A 26754-nucleotide genomic window follows, 5' to 3' on the forward strand; every position below is an offset into this window, starting at 1 on the left:
CTTCCAACCATCGCCTTCAGAGGTCACGATGAAGACGATGTTGACATGTAGATGTTTAAAGAACAAGCGACGAGTCAACAAATTAACAAGCAAAAATTTATTTTAGAACAGCTTCGGCAAAACTACATCGTTCATCTAATGGCCTATTATAGAATCGTGCAAACATTTTGGAACCTTTAGTCCAACCGGCACGAGAAAATATAACATCTAAACTGGCTGCATTCATCGAAGCCTTGCTTGTACTTGCATGACGATAGCTATGGCTTTTATACATTGATACATCGACCCCTGCTAAATCTAAGATACATTTCAACCATCTACTTATAGTTTGCTTATTCACACGACTATATGGTGGATTAATACTTATAAATAAACTGCTTCTCCAAGTAAAACCCGTCATCCGTCCTTCCTGCTTTGTTTCCTCCTCCAACTTTCTCTCCCTCACAAACCCAGCATCTCGCTCTCTCTTTCTCCATATGAAGGATGAACTCACCAAACGAATGCAATGCAACTTCCACCACACATAGTACGACTGAACTTGTCGTCCTATGTACTACCATCCCCGCCTCAGCTAGCAGAGTGAGTCTGCATACTACATGTCAACATCGTCTTCATCGTGACCTCTGAAGGCGATGGTTGGAAGTATAATTAAATTTGTAATAATTTTTATGGAAATCGTTGAGATCGATGCGACAAAGATTTGTACGTATCCCTCATTTTCCATCATTAAGATTTATTGGCAGAAATTAATTGATTAATTGCATAACAATCTGCTACTCTTATCGCATGTCATTATTAATTGATTTTATACTTAGTTTGCCTTGAAAAGTATGTTCGTCTGATTAACCTCCTCAATATTTGAACTTTCCATTTTCGGTATTATCGCAATTTATCGTTATCAATTATTGATATCAAACATCAATTAAATAAATTCTGGTGGTAAGAGAACTGATTCAATAAGTGTTAAGTCAACCAGAACATTTAGTACTTAAAATAAATTGTTCTCTTAGTCAAGCGAGAATTATTAAAGCGTTTAGTAACTCTTTTGACTTACATTATACATAAATCAGGTACAAATCACAATAATCTCTAATTTTTTAGAATAATTTCTACAACCATCCATTTAATCCGGATTACAATATCTGAAACTCTTGAAATCCTCTTGGTCAGCCAGGCAGAAAGTCAGCTAGGGGTATTTAAATCTGACCTTTATATGGTGGTAGTTCCATCGGGGATTTGTTTAAATACTATTTAATGGTCTACAATTGAACAGCCAATATTCACTAATTTAATAATGTACATAATTTTTAGATCCAACTTTTATTTTCAAATTTTCAAATCTAGATTTAAAAATAAACTAACTGAAAATCGAAACCGTAATAAATCATGCCAGAGCCAAATACCTCAACGCCGCCTGCAAACCCGAAGCCACACACGACTCCAGAGGTCGTGCAACAAGTGAGAATCCCTATTGCGCCGGGCAGAAGACTTCCACCTGGCAGCCGATGCTGCTGTCTTATTTTATGAAGAATTTTTAAAAATATTGAAAATTACAGATCGTGTAATCCTTGGGGTTTCTTAATATAAATTTATTACCACTATTCTGAAGAAGATCGCGATATCTGATTAAATTTATATTAAAAGGAAGCTTCACCAAGAATTTTTTTATTATTTTGCTAACCTCTTCATCCATGAGGAGCATAACCTCCGACAATAAATTGGCATAAGACAAATTATTTTATGCTTCGACATGTGTCCAACCAATCCTCATCGGTTCAGGGAAGTAAAATATATCCAATTGTTGGAGGAGCCCCAACCGCCAAGTTCAATCCTATTTGACTGCAAACCAATTTGATCTATTAAATTCCAGATCATTATGTAGAATGCAGTACAAATTAGTTAAAAACCAATTAACGTCGGCTTAATTTTAAATTAGCAAAATGTACTCTATTCTAAGCTTGGAATGAGTTAAATACATAGTTCCGGAAAGAACAAGAAAAATGAGCTAATTGAAATTTAATTGAAATTAAAAATTTGGTGAGTATGGAGTTCAATTATTCAAAAACATAGGTTGCTTTGCTAACACATTGAGCACCCCCCGCCCCATATTTAATGCCCCATGTTAAGCATTAATTGGAAAACCCCTGTAGATCTCATTTTTGTAAGAAACAAATTTACTAAAATTCTAATTTCCGAAAATTCACACACTTTCCTAATCGAACTTGCGACATCCTTCACTTATAATATCAGTTTTTTAAAAATTAGAAACTTCTTAGCTTCAAAAGTTGTATACAAATTGAGGCGAATTATGTAATATGTACAACCGTGAGATTTTTATTTCTTGTAACATACGTTACAAATGTATGTATATCAGTTTACTGTTAACCCATGATAAAATCAAAGCAATGATACATGAATCAAGCAGTTTGTAATGAATTGATATTTATTGACACTCGAATAAAAGATTACTTACTTACTGGGTCAACCTTTGGCACAGCTATGTTATTAATACATAGCCAGGCTAACTCGTCCAAGTTAAAATCTTGGTGCATGAGCTTATGTAAACCATTAAATAAATATATCCACTTACTTTATCTGCATGCTATCAGGTGCCGCAGAACCACGGGGTAATTCTCTCACAGACATTAAAACCTCATACCCTAATAAGCTCTTCGCCTATGGGGCCGTTCAAGGAGTACGTAATCAAAAATTTGGCAAAATATGACTGATGGATACCTATCATCATACATATCTCCCAATGTTAAATTTAACATGGAAGGATAGGTCGACCAAAAGGACTGACTGACTAAGCTGACTACGTAATACTTGAACGGTCCCTATAATATGGGCACAAAAATTAAAGACAATTTTTACTCAAATTGTAAATTTTGGAATTGGTCTAATTTAACAATTAGGCTATTTCTTGACAAATTTTTAAAATTCCAATTTTTTGTACAAAAGGATTTACCGCTATGGGCAAAAATTGAGTTTTAAAAATACCAAAGTTTTCGAATTTCTAAATTTGCAAGTTAAACAAAAATTTTCTTTAATGTTAATGCCCATACCATAGATATGTTGGAATGGGACAACCCCTAATGCCCTCCCATGTTCCGTGGCATGTGCAAAGTATAAATAAATATGTACAGTCAGATAAATTGTACTTTGTACCTTGCTGTTTATTAATTCATATGAAACAAATCACATAAATCTGACCAACAGACAGTCACTATTTATTTATTTCAGTCCCAAGACCGAGTCGTTGGCTGGTAAATTTTAGTTTCATTTTATTTCTTGGGCAATTTTTAAAAATATTCGACTTTCAAATTCCAGCCATTCTCCCGTCATGAAAATCCATCTCATACTTTCCTCTATTTTAACCCTTCAAGTAATCCAGTGCAAAAAAATCCTCTTTCTAATCCCAATCTCGACATTAAGTCAGAAACACTTCTTCCAACCATTAATTAACACTCTGGCCTCACATGGTCACCTCATAACTGTAATTACCAACGTACAAAACCCCACTCGGAATGGTAATGTGACTGAAATAATTCCCATCTCCATCCACGAGGCCTTCTCTGATCAAGAAGACATCACAAAAATTCCATCCAAATGGGACATCAGTTTCTTCGACATGAACCAATATACCCACATTCTCGACAAGATCTACACTCATCCAGAATTCCAGGAGGCCGTTCTTGACACCAAATATGACTTAATTTTCCTCAATCTCTACTTCGGACAAGCGTTTTTCGGCCTCGTCCACAAGATCGGATGCCCCTTCATCCTCCTACACACATACCCCGCGGCCAACTATTACCTTAAAGATCTAGGAATGTATATGCCTCCATCTCACGTTCCGTTCCCAACCTTCGACTTGACCGATAGAATGACATTTTTAGAAAGAGTACAGAATTACGTTGTGGATTGGGGCGTCTATTTTCAAGTCGAGTATAACCATATTCCCGCCTTTGAGTCTATTTACCGGAAACATCTCGGCGCTGATCTGCCGTCTGTTCGAGAAATTCACCGAAATGCCAGCCTGGTTATGATGAATACGCATTTTCTCACGAACCACCACCGACCCCTTATGCCTGACGTGGTGGAAATTGGAGGACTCCATTGCCACGATCCTAAACCTTTATCCCACGTAAATATTCTGAAATTTCTCACTTTACTAATTTATTTTGACTAATTTACGGATTCTACGTTTATGTAGGACCTTGAACAATTTGTGACAAGTCCACCTCTCAATAATGGATTTATCCTGATAAGCTTCGGTTCAGTTTTGAACGGGACATCGTTACCAGAATCTATTCGTCAAAAATTTATCTCAACGTTTTCTCGTCTCAAACTACGTGTCATTTGGAAATGGGAAACGGAACAAATGGATAATTTACCTAGTAATATTATCCTCAAGGCCTGGCTTCAACAGCAAGATATTTTAGGTAGATTAATGTTTAATTCTATGAATTATTTCAGTTTCAATAATTTCTTTTTTTTACAGGCCATCCAAATTGTCGCCTATTTATTTCACACGGTGGCCTCCTCAGTACGCAGCAAGCCATGTACCATGGCGTTCCATTAATCTCCTTCCCTTTCTTTTTTGACCAATTAGCAAACGCCAAACTCATCGCACAACAGGGTATCGGGATAGAGATGGATATTTGGAATTTTACCGAGGACGAGTTGGAAGTTGCTATTCGACAAGTTTTAGATCAGCCAAAGTAATTACTTACAATGGAACCTTTTTTCAAGCTACACCGAGATCTACTAGCGAATAATGTCAAAAAAATCAAGGCAAAAATTAGGAGTCATGTGGCACTTATCCTTCCGTTGAATGGCCCCATTGAAGAAAAATATTGGGGGTCAAAGTTCACACGAGCGCCTTGGTTTTCGCCCCGTGGAGGAAAAGCAAGGGAAAATATGCTCAAAAATTGAACTTTATTCCCAATAATTTTCACTAATTTAAAGGGGACATTCAACGGAAGGATAAGTACCACGTGACTCCTAATTTTTATCTTGATTTTTTGACTTTATTCGCTATTTAAATTTAAAATTTAAATTTAGGTATACCGAACGGGTCAAACTTTTTTCAAGGCTTTTCAAAGATCAGATAAATTCACCAATGGAACGAGCAATTTTCTGGACGAACCACGTACTGAAATATGATGGAGCCCCACATCTTAGATCGTCGGCAAGAAGTCTAAATTATTTAGAATTGCATTCCATTGATGTAATCGTGTTTCTATTGTCGCTGCTTTGTACAGCGGTTATGCTTGCTTACTGTTCTATTAAGTTATTCAGACGTATCCTCTGCAATAGACGTAGTAAGGAAAAGTTTGAATAAATTAATAACTAAATTATATTTATTTCTAAATACGGAATTGCAATATTGTGAAAAATTTAGTGACCCAGGGTGAATCCAACTCACGTCTTTTGAATACATGTCTTCGCAACAATATGTGTGTACCAGGGTACGATCATATCAAATTCGAATTTTTTGCCAGTTTCTAAATATCGATATATGTATATTATATCCCAACAAAATTCGAATTTTCAAACAATTTTAAAAATGGAGTTATATGTTGCAAAGGAAGTAATTACCGATATACTGGAACGTCCATCCAGATTCGGAAGCAAAAATAAGTATTTTTTAAATAAAATTTCATATTGGCAAACAACTAAACATACAAATTTTGGTACGAATTAAAAAATCTAAAACATGTATCCTCAGAACTATTAATTTTAGTTTTTTAAAATTAATTTTCAGCTATTTTCCAGTAAATTGGTAATGACTAAAATATCCGATCAGTTTCATCGTAATCAAGCGATTTAATCGGAGATTGTTCTTGTGAATCATGATATTTTTACCAAACTTTAGCACAATCATCTCAAAAGAAACACCAAATGGGATTTATAATAAGTATGACTTCCTTAGTTTCATTGAAGAGCGCACAAATTGCACAAAATTGCACAAAAGTTGTATACAAGTTGCATAAATTGTACAAAAATTTAGACGACTGTGTCAATGAGGAAGTTCGATAGAAACAAGGAAGCAAGAGAACCATCGACATCATGGTAACTGGGCCTCAATTACTACGAAATCAATAATGAGTGAGTCAATGGGCCATTTCACGTCAAAGTTCGTAACCTGCGTAACTGCGTTACGTTTGTAAACTTACGAACTTTTACAAACTTTTACACACATTTCTAGGGAAAATAAGCTTACGAACTCTTACGAAACTTACGCACTTCAAAGGCATGTTTTTCGTTCGTAAACAAAAGTTCGTAAACTATTTCGGTGATTAATTTTTGCATTTCCGATCAAAATTATCGTAAAAATGACTTCGCCGAACAAACCCAAGCGTAATAAGAAAAATACAACCGCAGTAGATGATCAGTCATCAGATTTGAATCTGATTGATACCACTACTAAGACGAAAAAATCCGTTGTAGTCCGACGAGTATGGACTGAGCAAGAAAATCGTGCACTACTGCAGCATTTACGATCAGTTATTCAAATGGACAAGGAAATCGAGAAACCAAATGCAACAGCATTTTACCAGGAAGTAGAAAAATCTCTCAATTTCGATAGTTGCACGTTTGTGCAAATTAAAAATCAGGTCCGGAACTTAAAAACTAAATACCATAAGGCGTTGGAATGGAGGAATCAGACTGGCCAAGGTGTCCTGGAGAATGAAGGCGAAGAATCCGTTAAAAGTAATAATAATAAATACCACAAATAAGTTAGAATACTAATCAATCATACTATCTTCCCAGAAGCGCTTCTCAAGATGTGTCCACTTTTCGAAGACTTAGATGAGATTTATGGAGAGAAGATTAAATCTAATCCACCCCATGTGCATGAGACTTCAAATGGAACACCGTCAAATTTGTTCGAACCGTTTGAAAATGTAGATCAATGGCTTGAACACAATCACGCGGAAACCAATGACATCGCTGACCATAGCCAGGTTCAACAAATACCCTCACAGTCAGTTCAACAAACCACTTCTCAGCCAATTCTTCAGTCTGTACAGAGACCAACCCTTGGAAAGCGCAAAAATCAAGCAGACTCGGGCGTTGCAGCGTTAGCGGAGACCGTAAAAATTAGATTTCAGATTCAGCGTGAAGAATTTGATCTTTCTAAAGAAAAATGGGAATATGAGAAGATGCGGATGGATCAAGAATTTGACTTAAAATTGAAGCATTACGATGATCAAAAACAGTTACAAGAGCGAAAGCTAGAATTAGATAAAACTTAATTAACTTCCGTTTGCTTGATTTGTTTGCCATTGCTCGACAAAATCATCCAGAAAAATGCTTACAAAAATCTTTACGAAATCAATTCAGGTCAAACGTGTGTAAGTTTACAAACGTAACGCAGTTACGTTGGTTACAAACTTGACGTGAAATGGCCCAATAATTCATTGAATTAATAATGAATGAATAATTCAATATTTTAAAATGAATGAGTTTTTTATTCATTCAATTTTTTTCTATGTTAAATACATAAGGTGAATGATTGATTGAATGAATGAATTATTTATGGAATGAATGAATAATTAATGCATAATTTCAATTGAATTTCGAAGTGAATGAATTTTGAATGAAGGAAAAATATTTGAACAGGCACTGTAAATTTGTGTAATTTCAATTTATTACACATTATTGCCAGATAAATATGTATCTTTGGGGGACTCAATATTTTCGAGGGAGGGCACGCAAAAAATCAATAAGTCGAAAAAACCCCCCCAGAGAGCTAATCTCTTACATACATAATTTCAAATTAATAGGTACCGTCAGGGTGAAACACATACGGCAAATAAATGTGTAATTCTTATCAAGAGCTAATCAGATAAAAAAATTGGTCGTTTACACGAAAAAAAATATTGAGGCCTCCCATTCATTCATATGTCAGCTTGGTTACTCTAGCAAGGAGTAAATCGTAAACCCGGAATCGGGCAGGTGGGCAACTTGATCCTCTGCCGCGGCGGAGACCGGAATTCCCCACGATTTCATCAATTCGGCAATATTGCGTTGCACCACAGTTGAAAAAATAATGAGCCAGGTGTCACGCTTATCATCATCGTTCCATGGTAGTTCATCCCCCGGTAGGTTGCGATACCTCTGGAACACCTCTTTGTAAGCGGCCCATCCAAAAATTCGTTCCAATTGGTAATAAAAAATTAGAGCGCGGTCGTAGTCCCTTTGAAAATTTGGGTAGTTAATTCCATCGGAGATATACTGAGTTATGTACCTCCGAAGGTTGTCAGGCAGTAAGACGTGGGGACGAGTGTCTGGCATGGGGTGACCCAAGAATTGGTTCATGACGTACATCGAGAATATGTTGCAGGTGACTTCGGCTGTTTAAATTTTGGAACATGAAACATTTTTAATTGTCAATAAAGCCCACATGTATTCATTTCATGTATATGTACAGCCAAAGAGCAGGTGCTTTGTTTGCTTTAGCCAAAATACTGTTCTTTTTTGGCAGTTTTAAAATTTCTGCATTTGGAACTATAGCATACTGTATGTACACGTGATGCCGCTAGGTGGCGTCAGGTTGAAAACAAAACAGCACGAATAACTTGAAAAAACGCAGGCAAAAAGCAATTCAGCCTTACATATATATGCTTTATCTTTTTATCGAGCCTTTGAAATTTTATTAGAACTTACAACGCAAGCTTGTTAACGGATACACTCTGATTTCGATGGGAAAAATGTTAATTTATACAGGAACCAAAATAAGCATAGCCGTATTTTTAAATACATTTTCTTGTATGCTCGATGTTGACTGTGTGGCGTAATTGTCAAAATAATTATCAGCCAAGATCTGGGGTTTACAAAACGCTATAACTTTTTGAATTTTCCCACGATTTCAAAAAATCAAGAACACGTACGCTTGGAATTAGTCCCTCTGCAATGCAAAAATTTATCTTTACACAATTTTGCAAATTAGCATTTTATCGGGAGTTTACATATTTGGAAAATCAAAAGTTGGATAAAATTCGAATTTGCAACATTTTTTTAAAATGAATTTTTCATTTTATATAAACTAATTCTAAGCATACATGTTCTTGATTTTTTTTAATCGCGCGAAAATTCAAGGAGTTTCAGCGTCTTGAAAACCTTAGGTTTTGGCTGAAAATTTTGCCACGCGGTTAAAATCGCGCATTCAGAAAAATACAAAAGGGCGAGCTTATTTGTGTTCCTGAACAAATTATCTGAATGCAGTCGCCAGCAACCTTGCATTGTTTGACCAGTTTACATACTTCCGCCTTCAAAGGTCCACTCGTTCCACTGATGGTTGTGCCCCAATTCATGAAAGAACCCCCAGTTGTTGCCCACATTTTGGCGCATAATGGTCAAATTGACGCTATTTCCCGCCGATCCGAGAAGTGCCATAATTGGAAATCCGGAATGCATATAGCCTCCCCCAATATCAGCGTCGAACACGAATCGCTGGTAATTCTCAGAACGAACTACGCCAGCAAAGTCAGAGATAGAATTGATGACATCGTCCCAAAATACGAGGATCTCAAACGGATCTTCTACAGTTCTTGCGACATCTGCTGGAACGGAAAGGACCACACGTTCGCCGACAAATTCTGACCAAGGAGCACCAAAGTGTCTAAAATATAGAAGTAATATAAAACTAGATAATTTATCGAAGTGAAATAAGGATTTCCAGTGCTAAACCTAATTTCAAAAGATAATGGGCAATAAGTGGGGGGAAAGACAGTGGCAGTATTTAGCGTCCATTAAAATCAGCGGGAAATTAGAAGATATGGAATAATTCGATGAAACGTTATAATTTTGTACATTTTTAAAATCGGTAGATTTTACAGTTCATGACGAAATGGTTTTAGGTCTACACCGTGTCCAACAAAACAAGTACATCACCAGGGTATGCTACCCCGGGTTTTTGCGGGTTTTCGTGGGTTTTGGGGTAGCAAATATGAGCAATACCCACGGGTAGTCGGGGTAGTCGAGGTTTTCAAATTTATTGAAGGGCACAATCCATGACAACAGAACAATGTTGACGCTTCTAATTAATTAGCTCAGTTAGCTAAGTTAATTAGCTCTTGAAATAGAATCAACAAGCTGTTTTTTGCGAAATTACTGAAAAATCAGATTCTTGTCACTACTATTTGCGTGACTAATTCCAAGGTCACCGTTAAGAAATATTGTAGAAATACTTTAGAAGTAAAAAGGCCTGTACAGGCTTTCTTACTCCGTTCTGTCGGTTTTTGGTATTTCTGAACGGTGCCTTCAGAATTACTCGAGCAAATAGTAGTGATGTACTCGTGTTTGTTGGACGCGGTGTAGCATAAAATCATAGGACAAAATATGGCATTAGGGAATCCAGCTACGGGAAATTTTGCATACTAATTAATAGAATTCTCGAAAATGTAAATGTTAAAATTTACGGGAAAAACTCGTTTTACAAAATTTCGAACAATAAAATATACCGAATAGTGTCTCTCCACTCTTGAACAGACGTGGTCCCCTTGAAAAACGAGGGGCTGACTACTGACCCTGTCACGTTACATTCAAAGTCTGAATAGCCTCGTCCGAGACGACGTTTGAAATGTAGATCAATCCACCAAAAGGACTCGATATAGTAGATGAGGCACCAGAAATTCTAAAGCAAAAATATTTTAATCGTCACAGAGAGATATTTCTGTTTACAAGGTTAGTAACGGAAATATTTGGTTCATTCCGACCGAAATTTATTAAGTTGACAATATAAAGGTTAACAAAGCTTAGCCGGTTCATCTGGCTGACAAGGCGTTTAGTTTATTCTTGAGAAGAAACTAATCCACAAACTAAATTCAAATTTGTTACTTTTTGGAAAAAAATCAAATTTCCGATTGTTCTCAAACAGTGGGTAAGAAAGCAGTTATAAAGCTTAGTGCCATTGACAGAAATTGCTACTTTCTGGTTAATTTTTAACACTAACACGAACAATCAATGCCATCCTTCTGATAAAAGTCGTAAAAATTAACAAAACGTGGACTCTGTAGTAACACCTTAAAAAATTCCTCATTTCAATGACCAAACCTTATAAGAAATTACCTTTTAACAATTACAATCTCTGGGTACCTAACCCATTCCGTCTTATCGCTTAAGTCATCCCTATGGCAGCCAATGCGTACCGTGAAAGCCGATATATTTGAAGCCGCCCATAACCCTACTGTTACAAGGGTGCCTGGAGGAGCATAACTTCCCGTACTGTACCAGTGAGAGCTGTATCCCTCAACAGCTTGAAGGTTAGGTTCAGGCTTCTCGAATTTGCCCCATGGACCATCCTCCCCATGAATTTTAAGTCCCGTATGAAATTGTCGATATCGAATTGAAATTTCTGCCACGGTTTGTACTCTCTCAGTTGAATTTACCGCTCCAGGAAATATGGCGCTTGACGGGTGTGCCGTAACTTCCTGAGGATCGAAAACATAAGCCCACAAAGAAAATTCTGTATCAACCTGAAATTTATTGTATGGCGTCCATGCCACGGGATTTTCTTTACTGGGAATAATGGCGGTAAAGTTGGATATGGCATTTTTTAAGGCTGCTAATTCACCGATGCGATCATGTGGGAGGTGTTGAAGTGTGTTCTTGATTATCCCACCTAGTTGATTGTAGCTTCCAGGGAACTCGACTTCCGGATTGGTTAGAATCGTGATGACGTTTTGAATCACAAGATCACTATGCGTGTCAACCAGTAAGGCAGTGGATGTATTAAGGTTGCCGTTAGGTGATGTGGCGAATGTATATTTGGACAACCAAATCATTCCGGCGTCACGGGTCAGTCTGTTTCCGTAAAAGTCCCAATTGACATCTGCAATCCAGGAGGTCATCGCTGTCACTAGGGAGCCACCTTCACTGACATATTGCTTTATAATATCGATAAGGTTATCTTCTAGGGTATATTGCCACATGTTTTGCATGATTAGGACGTTGAATTGTTTCAATACGGGTAGGTTACTTAGACTGGAGAATGGCAAAATTTGGGAGTCGTACTGCGTATAATTGGTCGGGTTTCCCGTAAAAGCTGAAGATAATCACTCATTAAGTCAGGTATGTTGGTCGGTTAAATTGCAAGAAAAAGTTGAATCGCTTTAATTCTTTGTTTAAAGTCAGAGCTAGTAAAACTTGACTAGCGTATGTGACAAACAAAAGGAAAGGCTAATGCAAAATAAATATTTGCACATATCTTTAAATGTCTTCGTTAAATAAATTTTATGTCAGATGCCAAGTTGGTAGATATATACATTTTGTGTATTTTTTTGTATGTCTCCCTTGGATGGTGGACTCTCATTGGTCTAATTTTCGATTCACATAATCGTCTTATATACAAATACATATAAATTAAATTTGTATACAAAGGGTCCATAAGACCCTGCTACATCTATGGATTTGAATTGCGAACGTGTAAAATGTCTAAGGCGCGTAAAGTAATAAAAATCAGAGCGCCCCAAAGTTCTTCCTCCCCTCAGTATAACTCTTATACCGTAACAAACTGGATAATCGTGATTATGTAAATTAAAGGTGCGTGTACAGGTGGGATAAATGTACCGCATAAATTTCTGTAATTCGATGGTAAATTAAAAATTCGCAATTTTTGTATAACGTAATGTTCATAGGTCGGAGTACTCCGGGCTTGGAGTACGTACTCCGCACTCCGGAGTACGCGTCTTTTTCCGGAGTACGGAATACTCGGAGTACGGAGTACGCAAAATATCCTATCTATGGTAATGTTATACAAAAATGAACAGATAAAAGTTGCGAATTTGTAATTTACCATCGAATTACAAAAATTTATCCGGTACATTTATCCCACCTGTACACGCACCTTAACGTATAAAAATAACAAATTACATAATTTTTTGGTCATATAATTGATTGGTGAAGTTGACATGCAAAAACCCCTTACAAAGTTAAAATGATTGATTATAATGTTATATAAACTGCAGACGCGAATTCTCCAGAGCTTGGAAATTAAACTGCTTTTTAACTGGATTAAGGATTAAGGATTACTTTTTCTAAAATCTGGATTAAATTTAGGGATTGGGATCAAGCTCAAACCACGATTGAATTAATTTGAGATTATATTTTGTTATGAGAAAGCAGGATTAATGGATTAAGATTGATTAATTTCGGGATTAAGGATTAAAATTTTGGAAATGGATAGTAATACATATAATGTAATACCAATTTTTACTGACAACGTAAAAATAAATTTAAATCTTTCTAGTAGTTAACTTTTAACACAATCTGGCTCAATAATTAGTAGGATAGGCTAGCTTAATGGAGACCCTATGATTACGTCGTAGCTAAACGCTTTTTGGACAGGAGGTAACAATAAGTGTTGAACTTATGTTGACTTGATTTTGGCCGGATACTTTTCCACCAACCTTATGCTTTCAATATCAGGCGTTAAATATAAACCGCAAGTCCTCTTTTGAAACCGTACCAATTTTGGAAATATTACTATTTTAAAAAATATTGGAAAATGTTAAAGACAATGTGTACAAGGAGTACAGTCTTTACTGAAAACCAGTAGAGAAAATCTGTAATTTGCGTTACCCCAAGATTGGAGAAGTTAATCCCAAAAAGTAATCCCGATCGTGATTAAAGGATTACAAATCTCAAACTTCTAAGGATTAAGGATTAGTTATTTTTCTAAGAATTGATTAATTAAGGATTAAGGATTAATTTTAAAACAAAAAGTTCTCCAGTCCGTAATCCCGATTAATCCAAGCTCTGTAATTCTCTATGTTGCGTAAATAATTCTTATCATTAACATTGACATATTTGTGTTGCAATGTATGATTCCCTACTCAAAACATAATTATGTACACTAACAATTTGCAGGACACCAATTACGCACCTACTAAAGAACATATAAAAAAGATTTCAATTTGGTTAGAAAAATTTTTCAACGGCGCAAGGCATTTCTTCGGATCGATATAATTGACTAGAATAAGCTATTGCGTTAAAGATGTAAAATTCACCTTGATGAGAAATGTACATAATTTCTAGAAATATAAAAGTGTAGTGGACAATATTGGCTAAATTTTGCACTTTGTTCTATTAGTTTCTACTTATGCAGACCATTATACATAAGCATATAAAATTCGCGGTGGAAATATTATGCAGATAATTTTATACGTTAATTTCCATGCCACAAGTTCGCGCAAATTATTGCAGAAATAATTATGCATGCAAAATTTGTCATATGATTATCGACTTTGAATTTTATGTACTAGTTAATGTTTTCATATGTTGCAAATAAAAAACGATATAATAATAAATGCAGATATAAACGATTCGTCTACTCACGGCCTTCGCATGGAATAAGACTTAAGGATTTGGTTTGTAACGCCCCCAGTCTTTTTATTGAGTTGCGTGTCCCTGAGCCACACCCTCTTTCGCGGATGCCCTTTATTTTGTGACTTTTATGCAATAAATCGTATATTACGTGGTTTAATTCACAGAAAACTATAAAAGTATTTATTTACAACATTACCGACTGAAAAATAATGATTTATCTAATATCTATATTAATAACTATGTGGGAGAGCTAAACTAAATATATATATATTTCCTAAAAGATATTTGTTTTTAGAAACTTATCCTCTTTCCTAATATCTATCGGGAACCTTGATGGTTATCCGTAGAACCTTAATATTAGCACTTATCTTACTTTACTATAGGTATCTATCTTAAAACCTTGATGGTTGGGAATAGACCCTTACTGCTCGCTGTCTCAACTACTTCTCTTCTCGTATTCTCTCTTACACTCTTTTATATATTGGAAGACGAGCACACATCTCTTCTCTACTACATAACTCGTATTCAAGAGCAAAAGTGCTCTTCCATTACTAAATGCATGTACAATGCATTTTCTTATGTACGAGCTCATCCATGCCCGTCCATAACTAAGCACATATAACATGTAAACTACATCTATGTATGTTGAAATTCATAAACCATTGTAATATTGATGTCGTAAAGTCATCAATGTTACAAAATGTTGCACTAAGTTAGCCCATCCCAGCGCAGCCCAGCCCAGCGTAGTGAAACCCCTGAGCCGAACCGAACCGAATTTGGTATTAAATGGCCAGATAACTCTTTGGGGTGCCACAAAAGTTAAAGGGGGTGTGGCTCCATGCGACCACATCCACTTCTTATCGGGCAAATTGAGATTATAGTTTAAATCGATATATTACAAACTCAAAAAATAGTTCGGTTGCATCCCCCCACTTGACCACACCCAGTTTCGGGGTAAAATGAGATTATACTCATATTCGCTTCCGGAAGCAGATGCAGTCGATAAATGAAGTGGGGCTGGCTCCCCACTTGACCACACCCACTTTTGATGCAAAATGAGATCAAATTGAAATTTGCAAACAATTAAGACGTGCTTATACTAAAACAAGTGGGGCGCAAGCTCTACTTGACCACACCCACTAAGCAGGCAAAATGTAATTTATATCCGCCCAACGTGCCCATTCATATAAAATTTGTTTGCATTTGCTTTGATTTTATAAGTATGCAATCCTTTAGGCGGGCACGATTTCTCAACGGGAATATCTTACCCACAACCTAGGCGTCCCGCCGAACCAAAGTTCATGATCATATCTATTGGGGAACTCTGAGAATTTATGCCCGCCCAACGTGGCTATTCATATAAAATTTGTGGGAATTTGCTTTGATTTTATAAATATACAATCCTTCTGTGTCTACAATTCGACACGTGTGTATCATCTTCTGTTGCAATACCGTATTCAAATCAGATCATGGGGTCAAGCGTAATAGACTATTCGTCCCTGAGGTTAACAAAGCTTGTGGGGTCCGAGGTCGTTTATCAAATAAACCGAAATGATGTTACCAGCGGGTCACCAGTGTTTAAGGAAAATCTAAATCTTCTCCCAAGTGAAAATGAATGTGATGTGATGCACGGGAAACTTTATACTATAATATTTTACAAACAACATGCCTTCTTGATCGAGGTCGTATTTGAGCGGCGCGAAATCAATTTTTTTGATTCCTTAGAAGGCTATATTCAAAATGCAGAACGGAATAATATATTCAAATGCCTTAAAAATTTATTGTCTGTAAAATATTCCATCGATGCCTGGGAAATTTTTAACCAAGAATCCACTCAACAAATTAACAACGACTGTGTTGTAATAAGCTTAGTGAACCTTCAAATGCGACTACTTAGTTTAAATCATCTTAAAAACGTGGACCGAAATAATTGCCGGGAATTTCGTTACAAGATGATTGCCGATCTAATAAACACGACGCAAGATGGAAGGATGTTTTTGGACAAATGTGGCCACGCAACAGAAGTAATCAAACAGGTTAAAAAACGACAACAAGTGCCGACAACAATATCAAAAATGTTATCCAAAAAACGAAAAATCGTCGATGTTAGGAAGAAATTGACTCTATTTGAGGGAGTGGAGCCGAAAGGAGAATATGTCGTTGATATGTAGCAGGAGTTAAAAACATTGAAAAGTACACTATTCAATAAGGTCAAGAAATACGACAAGACTTATAGCAAACTGAAGGTCATGACAAATGCATTTTTGTTGTGCAAAGCGGATTTGGAGTTGCAGTTTGAAGTGTGTATAATTGACAAATTCTTAGAAACGAAAGCGTTCCTGCACATTTTAATATCTATAAATACGAAACTGTATCGTTGTGAATTAAGTGAGTACATAAATTTACAAATTAAAAACATCCGTTATCTCACTTATTTAGTTTTTATATATGTATGTATATATATATTTATGGTTGATCATTTTTTGTTGTGTCTTAAAACAGGACTTGTGTAAGTTTAAACCGAAATAAAGTACTAGTAGCAATGAACAAGTGACTACACCCCAACCATTAGCATAATTAGATATTACCATGAGGTAAAGCGCATCAGAAATCTACGGTGCTGAGGATTACAACTAAGTTGATAGACCCTTCCCGTCGTTGGTAGTTAATACTTCAAAATAAAAGTAAATGTCAAAAAATTGTGTACATTTACAAGAATATATGAATTCGGATTCTCAGAGTTTCCCAATAGATATGATTACGAACTAAATCCCGGCGGGACGCCTAGTTTGTGGGAAGATATTCCGTTGAGACATGGTGCCCACCTGAAGGATTGCATACTTATAAAATCAAAGCAAATGCCCACAAATTTTGTATGAATGACCACGTTGGGCGGATATAAATTTCATTTTGCCTGCTTAGTGGGTGTGGTCAAGTAGAGCTTGCGCCCCACTTGTTTTAGTATAAGCACGTCTTAATTGTTTGCAAATTTCAATTTGATCTCATTTTGCATCAAAAGTGGGTGTGGTCAAGTGGGGAGCCAGCCCCACTTCATTTATCGACTGCATCTGCTTCCGGAAGCGAATATGAGTATAATCTCATTTTACCCCGAAACTGGGTGTGGTCGAGTGGGGGGGTGAACCATACTATTTTTTTAGTTTGGCGAATCCGTAATATATCGATTTAAACTATAATCTCAATGTGCCCCATAAGAAGTGGGTGTGGTCGCATGGAGCCCCTTTAACTTTTGTGGCACCCCAAAGAGTTATCTGGCCATTTAATACCAAATTCGGTTCGGCTCGGCTCAGGGGTTTCACTACGCTGGGCTGGGCTACGCTGGGCTGGGCTAACTTCTAATACATGTGACCGACATGTCCCACACTTTCCCACAACGAATTATGCGCTTCATTGTCGCCCAGGAAGTTATTTTGCGAGGTACTGATTACAGTTTTCGCAACTAACGCTCATGACGTGTGTAAAGTAAAAGAAGTGGTGTACAAGTCGAGTAGCTATCTTTGAATCTGCATTGAGGAAATTGGAACGGACTAGGCAACGAATTCAGACAGCTATTGGGTCGGATCCCCAAGCATCCCAAGCAGGCCAGGAGCAAGGAAGTAATCTGTCTGGAGATAGCGAGGTCGTCCAACAGCAGTTGTCTTATGCTGACGTCATAGGTAGATAAAACTGAGCAGAAGATTGGTGCTAGCTAGTTCCATGAGTAAATATGTATAACATGTGGAAATTGAATTACGAAGTACTCTGGAACTTTCAATAATTTCAATAGCGACCAAATTACAAAAAGTCATTTATCAATTATATTTTTTAAAATTTACCACTGTATTAATTTGCCAACTTCCCCAGTACAGAAGTTGCATTGCTATGAAGCGGAGACTTTATTTTGATATCGTACTGCACAAGAGCCGACCATGCACTATATTCATGGGAAATTGAGACGTGAAAAATTAAGCTTCTGAGTACCGGTGCTCGGAAAACGAAAATATTGGTGAAAGTGCTAATAAGTATGAAATCAGGATTGAAAAGAAATTTTGGCATACTAAACATTTTCTGGCATACTAAAGAAATGTTGGCATACTACAAAAAGTTTTCTTTTGGCAAATTGAAGGTGTCTTGATAAATGAGGTCAAAGGTCACATATGTCTCAAATTTTGTTTTGGTGACATGGAATGTCATGACATGACGTTAGAACTTTAACCATTAACCCCTGCCCTGAAAGCTTTAAACATTAACCCTTAGATGCTTAAAACACCTGCAGATATGGCAATTCGCTTCACCCATTGTTTACACTCCGTTAAACGGTTTATTTCATACAATGAAACACCTCAGATAACGGGGTCATTACGTTTCAACGCAAACCATGTCAGATAATTGCAATTGATATGTGTTACAATTATTGTATAACGTATTGTGTTGAAATTTCTGTAAAGAGTCATTAGCCGAATTTTTACACTTAACTGAACTGAACTTCATATGAATATAAGTAAATTCTGGCAGGAAGTCAACCCGAATGCGTCATGTTTACAGTGTGTATGTGTATGTGCGAAAATCATATTACTAATGGGCTTGGGTATCCGGGGTAATCTGTCCGGTTTGAACACATGCGCTTGGCTCATGGGTTGGGGTAACGTGAGATTTTACTTCATAATATGTTTCCCCTTTACATGTTTATATGTACAAACTCACCCAACTCAAAATGAATAATACGTGACAATGTAAGAGGTCATGCGACCTCAACAATGGGGACACAACATCAGAGGTCACGCGACGTCAACAATGGGTAGACGTCAACAATGGCGTGTCCTCAACAATGGGGACACGTTAGAGGTCACGCGACCTTAACAATGGGGACACAACATCAGAGGTCATGCGACCTCAACAATGGGGACACAACATCAGAGGTCATGCGACCTCAACAATGGGGACACAACATCAGAGGGGTCACGTGACTTCAACAATTGCGTGACCTCAACAATGGCGTGACCTCAACAATGGCGTGACCGCAACAATGGCGTGACCTCAACAATGGCGTGACCTCAACAATTGGGAGCCGTCAACAATGGCGTGACCTCAACAATGGGATGAAGGTTTATATGAACGGAAACAGGTTTTTAGTTTCTTTTGGTTTTGATGAGCGCAAATTAGGGTTTGTTTTTACTCTTGCTTTTTTATAATTTTGCATCCTGAAGTCTCAACTTTGTGAAAAAAATTCCTCACTAGAAACTACGTTTTATAATGCAAAATTATAAAAAAACAGAACTCATTGTCACCACATTATTGCAAATTCTAATTCTTGGCCCGCATATGCGGGCTAAAACGCTTCTTAATTAAGATTAAGTTATGACGCACATCCACTTGTAGCCGAACCTTCAAATAAATTGGTTTCATTTCCGCTGCTAGATTACGCATTGATCTGTTAAAATAAATCGGTAGCATCATCTATATAAATAGTCGGTTGTACGATAGTGACGTCAGATATTTAAGAGGTAGTGCATAAATAATCCAAACAAACTGGATTGAATTTATGCATTCCTCACATGTTGAGTCCATCCTAGGTTTCTTGTAAGGAATTTTTGTAATTCTGGAATTCTTGTAAGGAATTTTACATATCCACGCCCGTTGTTTACGATCCGTCGTGTTGGAAATAATTCATAGACAATTAATTGATAAGATGTACTTTGGCGGAGATCGGTAAATTTCATCAACTTCGCAAACTTATCTATTGATAAAATTGTCCATACATATTTAACACAAAACTGATCTTTGACGTAAATTGGTGCTTACTTACATACATATATATGGATAAATGTATGTAAATTTGCATGTAGGCACGATGTGAGATACCCGAGTAGAAGTGCATATTATTTTAATACTGAGGCAATATACTGAGTATTGGATAAGTATTCGCATCGGATTTTTATAATTTCTGAACGGTGCCGTATTAGAATTACATTCGACATCAATATTTGATCACCTGCATTGGTTCTGTATTATTTGATGGGGGTGACGATTCCCACTGAGTTATGTTTTTGTGTGGGTGAATTTAGTGGGTGTGGCACTTGGTGGAAATGTGGGTGGATATGTTAGAATTGTAGGTTGCACAATAAATGTAATTGAAACAGGACACTTGGTTTCAGTTGAAGTCAATATATTTTACATTAGGAAAATTGAGACGAATTACAATTGTGTTGGTCAGAAAGATAATGAATTTGAGTCAAAATAGATAAAAGTACATTGAATGAGAGAGGCTCAAGACTGACAAGAAATCACATAAGAGCATCACCCGAGAATGGGTATTGCACCCTTATTTATAGTTTTAGTGAATGAGGAAAAAGGTGCACGAAAATTAGTGTACATAAATAGACTTCGTGGAAACATGTTACAAAACTTGGTTCATGGAAAGAAAAAAGGTTCACTTAATTGTTAAATTAACTTAACCAAAATTGTTATGCGTCAGCAAGTTAAATGCATTAAGATTATAGAATGTTGAACTTGAATGATAATTTTACAAAAATGACAAACTGAACATTATTCAAGTGTGAATATTTTTAGTTAAAAATAACAAATGCTTAAAGTATACTCATCGAATATTGGCATCCCGAGTCAATCCAATACTTGTTTAATATTATTTTAGTATTATATTTATATAATAAATTTAGCTCCTCCCAGAAGCTCAGATTTGGTGGGAAAACTATACTACACTTTATCCCCATTCCTTGCCTCTGCGAGTAGTTGTTTCGCAATTAAATCTTGTCTGAAATTATTGGAGAAAAAATTTTCCGTTGTAATTTTTCCTAACGAAGGAACAGTGGAGGCCGTTCTAACAATTTGGGTCAATCTTGCCAAGAATAGTTGTCAGTATCCTGATTTGGAAAAAATCACTGCAGCAAATTTACGAAAATTTATTAGTAGTAGGCCCTCCTAAAACCAGACTGGAAATCCTACAATTGCAAAGTTTTGGTACAGTCAGGTAACAAATTCATTTCAAAATTATTGTACCAAGTTTTGGTACTTACCGTATTTCAATATATTCATTTAACATGATAATAAACCTTTTTTGCATTTTTTAGAAAATTTAATAGATGCAAGACACAAGGCCAATCTTGCCCAAGATACATCAGGGGTTGAGTCAGAATCCACACCCACCGCGATCACCCGTGCCACAGAAGGCAGCGCCCATTACCAGCTCCAGTTCTGATGATGAAATACCAATCCCTGCGGATGTAAATACTTCCGCACTTACTCGCTTTAGCATTCCTGAGGAAAATCTACATCTTGGTAAGACCAATTTGACTTGACCGTTTGCTTTAAAATAAATAAAATAAGTTTTGAACGTCCTCAGGTGAGCAGGATCCACTGGTCCATGACAACTTCCCAAACTCACTACTTCACCATATCAGAGGGGAGTGGTTTCTCACACAACCATGCCAATGATAGCGAAATTTTGCCACTTGATCCTGTCCAAGTTCAATATCTCTCATTGCTTACATCTACTCTTCCGGCGAAAGCTGCTTTCACCAACTTTAAGAATTTGGAACTTGCATTGAAAAGTACGAATTTTTTGTATTATACATATTTGTAGATGTTTTTATTTATTTTCAATATCAGAGAAGTAGGCAAAATTGAGTATGAAATCAAGACGGAGCTATATTTTTTATTAAAATATTTGAGCGTAAAGAACCATATTTTACCTTTCCTGTAGATAGTAGCTTGTTAAACATTTTTCGTGTATGCAAACTCTCAATTTGTTCCATTCCTTTTCCCCAAACATCAATAGCTCGAAAATGTGTTCTGTTACCCCTAGAACTAAATAATTTTGTTATTTTTGCTATGTAATAATTACTTAGAACAGTAACGTAAATGTGTCTGGTATTGTAAAGGTTTGTATGTAATTATAGCTTTCTTTCTAGAGTACCATGTTAAGTATATTATTGAAAATGAATAAAAAATATCATATTACATGAGTGCAATCTAAGTATTATATTATAACGCAAATCCAATACTGATTCAATCTTTGCTTCATATTATACTAACATTGTCTGAGTATTATATTACTGGTCGCCAATACTGGGCTAATACTTAAACAATATGTAATCCCGCATTGCCCATGCATAGGGACTGGAGTATGCGCCGAGTATCGGCAAAAGCGACAAAATTAATATTGAAATTGTTAGTTAGATCTAATATTAATATTAGCGAAAATTTCTACTCGGGTATTCAAACTCTCATTTTTATACATAGCGATTTCCGACAAAGCGGAATAAATAAGTAATCGGTCGATTTTTAGAAAAATTTTCTGACGTCAATAGATTGATTACAAGAATTGGTTAATTTAATAATATGAAATATTTGATCTTCCAATGTGCGTCACTCGGTGGTGGGATCGTTTAGTATTTAAGGACGCCTTGATGCCTATCATTGGTCACACATTACTTAAAATCCGGAAAATATTGATTAAATTCGGTATAAGCATCGACAAAAATGAAAAATTCGATTAGCGTTGCGATTTTGGTGATCATTGGCACCTTTGCGGTAGGACTGGAAGCGTCTAATAATTCGACAGGCGTTATTACGCCCACCCCGACGAGATGCATACAGTGTAAGTTGTAACGTATATACGGAATAATTATTTTTTGCGAGTTTGCTCCATACAATTTACCCTAAATTAATATATTGCAGATGAATTTGGACAATTCATACAGCTGGAGATGACCAGCTGTACGACTCCTCCATGTTCTATGGTTGTGGGGCGAACGTATGAAATTGGGGTCGCGTTTGTTCCAGGTAAAATATAATTCAGGTGCTTTTATAAAACAGTTTGTAACCATCCCTGCTTTGTGATAGGGTTCACTTTTCCGGAAATCAGTTACGATGTTGTGCTACATTTAACACCGTCCGGTTCCTTGCAATTGGCGAGTGTCCCTATGCGGAAAGAATTCATTGCCGGGATTACGTACAAGGAGACGGTAGAAATTTTTATCCAGCCAGGATGGGAAGGGGTAAGTTGAGATATTTACATATCTACATTAATAATCCTGTAGTACGATGAGTTTTTCACTATTCTAAACATATGTGTGGACAGAGCACTGGTCAACTTTATGTCAACTTATGGTCTGATAGCAGTGCGCCGCATGACCACGTGAGCCGGTGTTTCCTGGCAATGATTACCAATTAATGATAATATATCCCTGAAATTTCATGATCAAATTTATGTTAATGAATACATATTTATATCCCATGTTTGGAATAAACTAAATTGCAATCTAAATATTTTGTTTGTATGACATAACCACGTTTTTTGATGAGATATGGATTTGTATCAGAAAAGTTGAAATTTCATCAACTCCCATAAAATTATCACGAATATAAAAAAAACACGAAATGTGTAGACTTAGTTGGCGTTTGTGTAAAGCGTTTGCCGTATCACTGACGGAGCGAACTGGAGCGTACGGCTTCAGGCCTTACCAGGGGCCCAATACCTATCTAAGGAGGGGAACCCCTCCACATGCCACTCTCAGATCCCGATTCCATTTGCATATTTTGTAGCCCTAGGTGAGTGGTGGATAACCCTAAAGTGGTTTTACTCCATGGCCCCATTTGGGCCCGCCACACCCTTTCGAAGGGGTTCCCAGTGCTAAACTAGCTGATTTCAAACCTTCGCCCAACATCCAATTTTGATCGGATTTTGATACTTTTTGCATTTTCTTGATCCCAGAGAGTTTCTTTATCGTATGCGATACCAAACTCAACTTTTTTGAAATTTTGAAATTTTCGAAAACACACCCCCGGGTAGGAAATTTTTAAAAAACAGAAAATTAAAAAAAAGTTGAGTTTGGTATCGAATATGATAATGCAAGTCTCTGAGATCAATAAAATGCAAGCCGATCAAAATTGTATTTTTGGCGAAGGTTTGAAATCAACTAGTTTAGCATTGGGAACCCCTTCGAGGGGGTGTGGCGGGCGCAAATGGGGCCATGGAGTAAAAGCTCGTTAGGGTTATCCACCCCTCACCTAGGGCTACTACACATGCAAAGGGCATCATGATCTGAGAATGGCATGTGGAGGGGTTCCCCTCCTAAGTATATGAATGCAGACCGTACTAAGATGTACCTAGGGTGTCTTACGCTATTTTAATAAAGCTAAAAACTGAGCTTAAAAATGTAGTCGACGTCGATGAATTTGTTTCGTTTGTGCAACGTGTTCCCAAGACCTCTAGCTAACTTGCCTACATCGTCGTTTCCACGAATTAATTCCTTTTCCTATATTTTCGAGGGTAATCTTCTTCCACTCATCACTAACTTTTTTATAAATACGCAAAACTACTTTTGCGGGGAGTTAGGTCAGTTTTTAGCTTTATTAAAATAGCGTAAGACACCCTGTAATAAAGGACGAACCGTTCCAAGACGGAGTTCCTAAAGCGTGTGGGAGAGTTCCAAATGCGTAAATTGTGGTTCGACATTTCTGTAAACAAAGAGTAATGGATAGGCTTTCTTGGATTACTGAAAGACTAGTATTTGTTATTTCTGCGCGCACGAGGTCAGAATGAGCAGGAAAACCAGACGGAGTTGCATATCAACTTTCTGCATGCCAAGTAAATGAACACATAATTGAAATTAAAACTGAGAGGGCTACTAAACAAACAAATGCTCCACACAGTTTAATTTGTAAATAAGGCTGATAATGGCTTAGCCTTCTCTCTGTCATGTATGTGATCCGAGGAATGAATAACAAGTTTAGGTTAATTATGTTTTTGGTGTGCATATACATAATGCACATATATTTCCACCGTGTCAGTTACAAGAAAGAACCGTCTTGGATTAGCTTTGCCAAAAGTACGCTAATAAATTTCAATATTGCATATCATAATGTTTGTAACTTAGGGATTTTTAATGTATGTATTCCACTTACAAATATATGTTTTTTGGTATAAATGCTACAGTATTCAAGCAGGGGTAGGATTAATAAAAGTGATTCTAGACAAATACTTTCTGACTAGAAGGTAGATTTTGCTCCAATGCTGCATATCAAATTTCTCAGGTCAACAACAAGTCAATCGTATAATTCACAATGTTCTCCAAGATCGCCATTTTCCAAGACTTTGTCATAGGCCCAACCGGTCCCCCAGAGATTGCCACATTTCTCAATGGGCGGGCTAGTCTTATTTCATACTTTGTTCTGCATTTTCCTTTCAGAGTTCTAAGACATATGACTGACATTTCCCACAATATCGTCATCTGCGGAATAAGTATCACCAAAACGAAGAAACTAACCATACTGGTTGCTGGAGCTATGAAATACATAGTCATAGGAACCCTACCGGGTAACCGAATTGTCATGTAGTTGCAACAATTGTGATGCACATGCCAAAAAACAATATCGGAGGTATTGCAAAATAGCAGAAGGTTTGGTTAACATAATCATTCCAAATTTGCATTTCCTTGTAAACTTGTATAACCCTGGTTTGACCATTTGCGCCAATTTCTGTACCTTTTATACACCTCGACATAATTTGCGTCGACGCCAGCAACAGAATAAGTCCCATAATAGATAAAGAACAAAATGATTTTAGAACTTCTAGCGCGCACCATGACAAAACGCAAATTCGAAATGGTACGACTACTAAATATTTTGGAATAGAAGATACTTGGAAAACCGGAAACTCATTTAGAACCAAGAAAAGGGGATCAAGGTCCATGAAGACGATGGGAACCATTGTTAAAGAGTAGAATGGAGAGATCTGAACAAATGCATAGTATCCATATTCTAGAAGTTGAATAAGTCGAGATTCTTGCCGAATTGTACCAAGATCTGGAAAGTTGACACAAATTAATATAATTCGTGCCATAAATCGTCTATGTGTAGTCAGTAAGAAACCCGAATGTGAAGTTGAAGTCATAAAATCTTCCATCCAGAATTATCCGGATGTATCTTACCTCGTAATCTTTTTCCAAATTCAGCAATTGGATTGATCATCTCACATATTTGCTTCCCTCGAAAAGTAAGCACCCAGCCTACAAGGATTGCTAGGGGACAGGCAAATATTCCATAGAACAAGACCACTGTTCTCATCGTTTGGTGAGGCCCGCGGGTTGCGCTAGAGATATAGTTGAAATAAAGCCTGTCAATCAAAATGAAAACAGACATTACGTAGTGAGCGCAGAAAAACAGAAAGGAAAGTATTGAGAACATCTTTTTCCGGAACGAGACACTTTTCAAAAGCATTTTCCTCGTTTTTATCGAAAATTTGATCGGAAGCATAGGTCCGTATAGGGATGAACATTTTCCCGCAATACTCCACAGGGCTGGGGAAACAAGATCTGTTTCTTCGAAAGGAGGTTGGTTATGGAACCTGAAATTTTTGAAGAAACCAAAAAATCCTTTCGGAGTCATGGCTAGTGA

General features: G+C 36.8%; 1 protein-coding gene and 2 long non-coding RNA genes across 3 annotated transcripts; all 3 read left to right on the forward strand.

Moving 5' to 3' along the window:
• The first annotated feature begins 967 nt into the window (after positions 1-967).
• On the forward strand, positions 968-1647 carry LOC118435819. The gene is made up of 2 exons (XR_004835019.1): positions 968-1070; positions 1345-1647. It is a non-coding gene; the product is annotated as an uncharacterized LOC118435819 (long non-coding RNA).
• Positions 1648-3174: 1527 nt separating this feature from the next.
• LOC110850464 (UDP-glucuronosyltransferase 2B20) lies at positions 3175-5681 on the forward strand. Its single transcript, XM_022097898.2, has 5 exons — positions 3175-3266; positions 3331-4147; positions 4217-4445; positions 4505-4724; positions 5068-5681. The coding sequence occupies exons 2-5, from the start codon at positions 3344-3346 to the stop codon at positions 5345-5347; spliced, it is 1533 nt and encodes a 510-aa protein (XP_021953590.2). The 5' UTR covers positions 3175-3266; positions 3331-3343; the 3' UTR covers positions 5348-5681.
• Positions 5682-20334: 14653 nt separating this feature from the next.
• LOC118435637 lies at positions 20335-22266 on the forward strand. Its single transcript, XR_004834934.1, has 3 exons — positions 20335-21325; positions 21426-21633; positions 21698-22266. It is a non-coding gene; the product is annotated as an uncharacterized LOC118435637 (long non-coding RNA).
• Positions 22267-26754: the final 4488 nt, after the last annotated feature.

The sequence above is a fragment of the Folsomia candida genome, unplaced genomic scaffold (assembly GCF_002217175.1).
Source record: "Folsomia candida strain VU population unplaced genomic scaffold, ASM221717v1 Fcan01_Sc005, whole genome shotgun sequence".
NCBI lineage: Eukaryota > Metazoa > Arthropoda > Collembola > Entomobryomorpha > Isotomidae > Folsomia > Folsomia candida.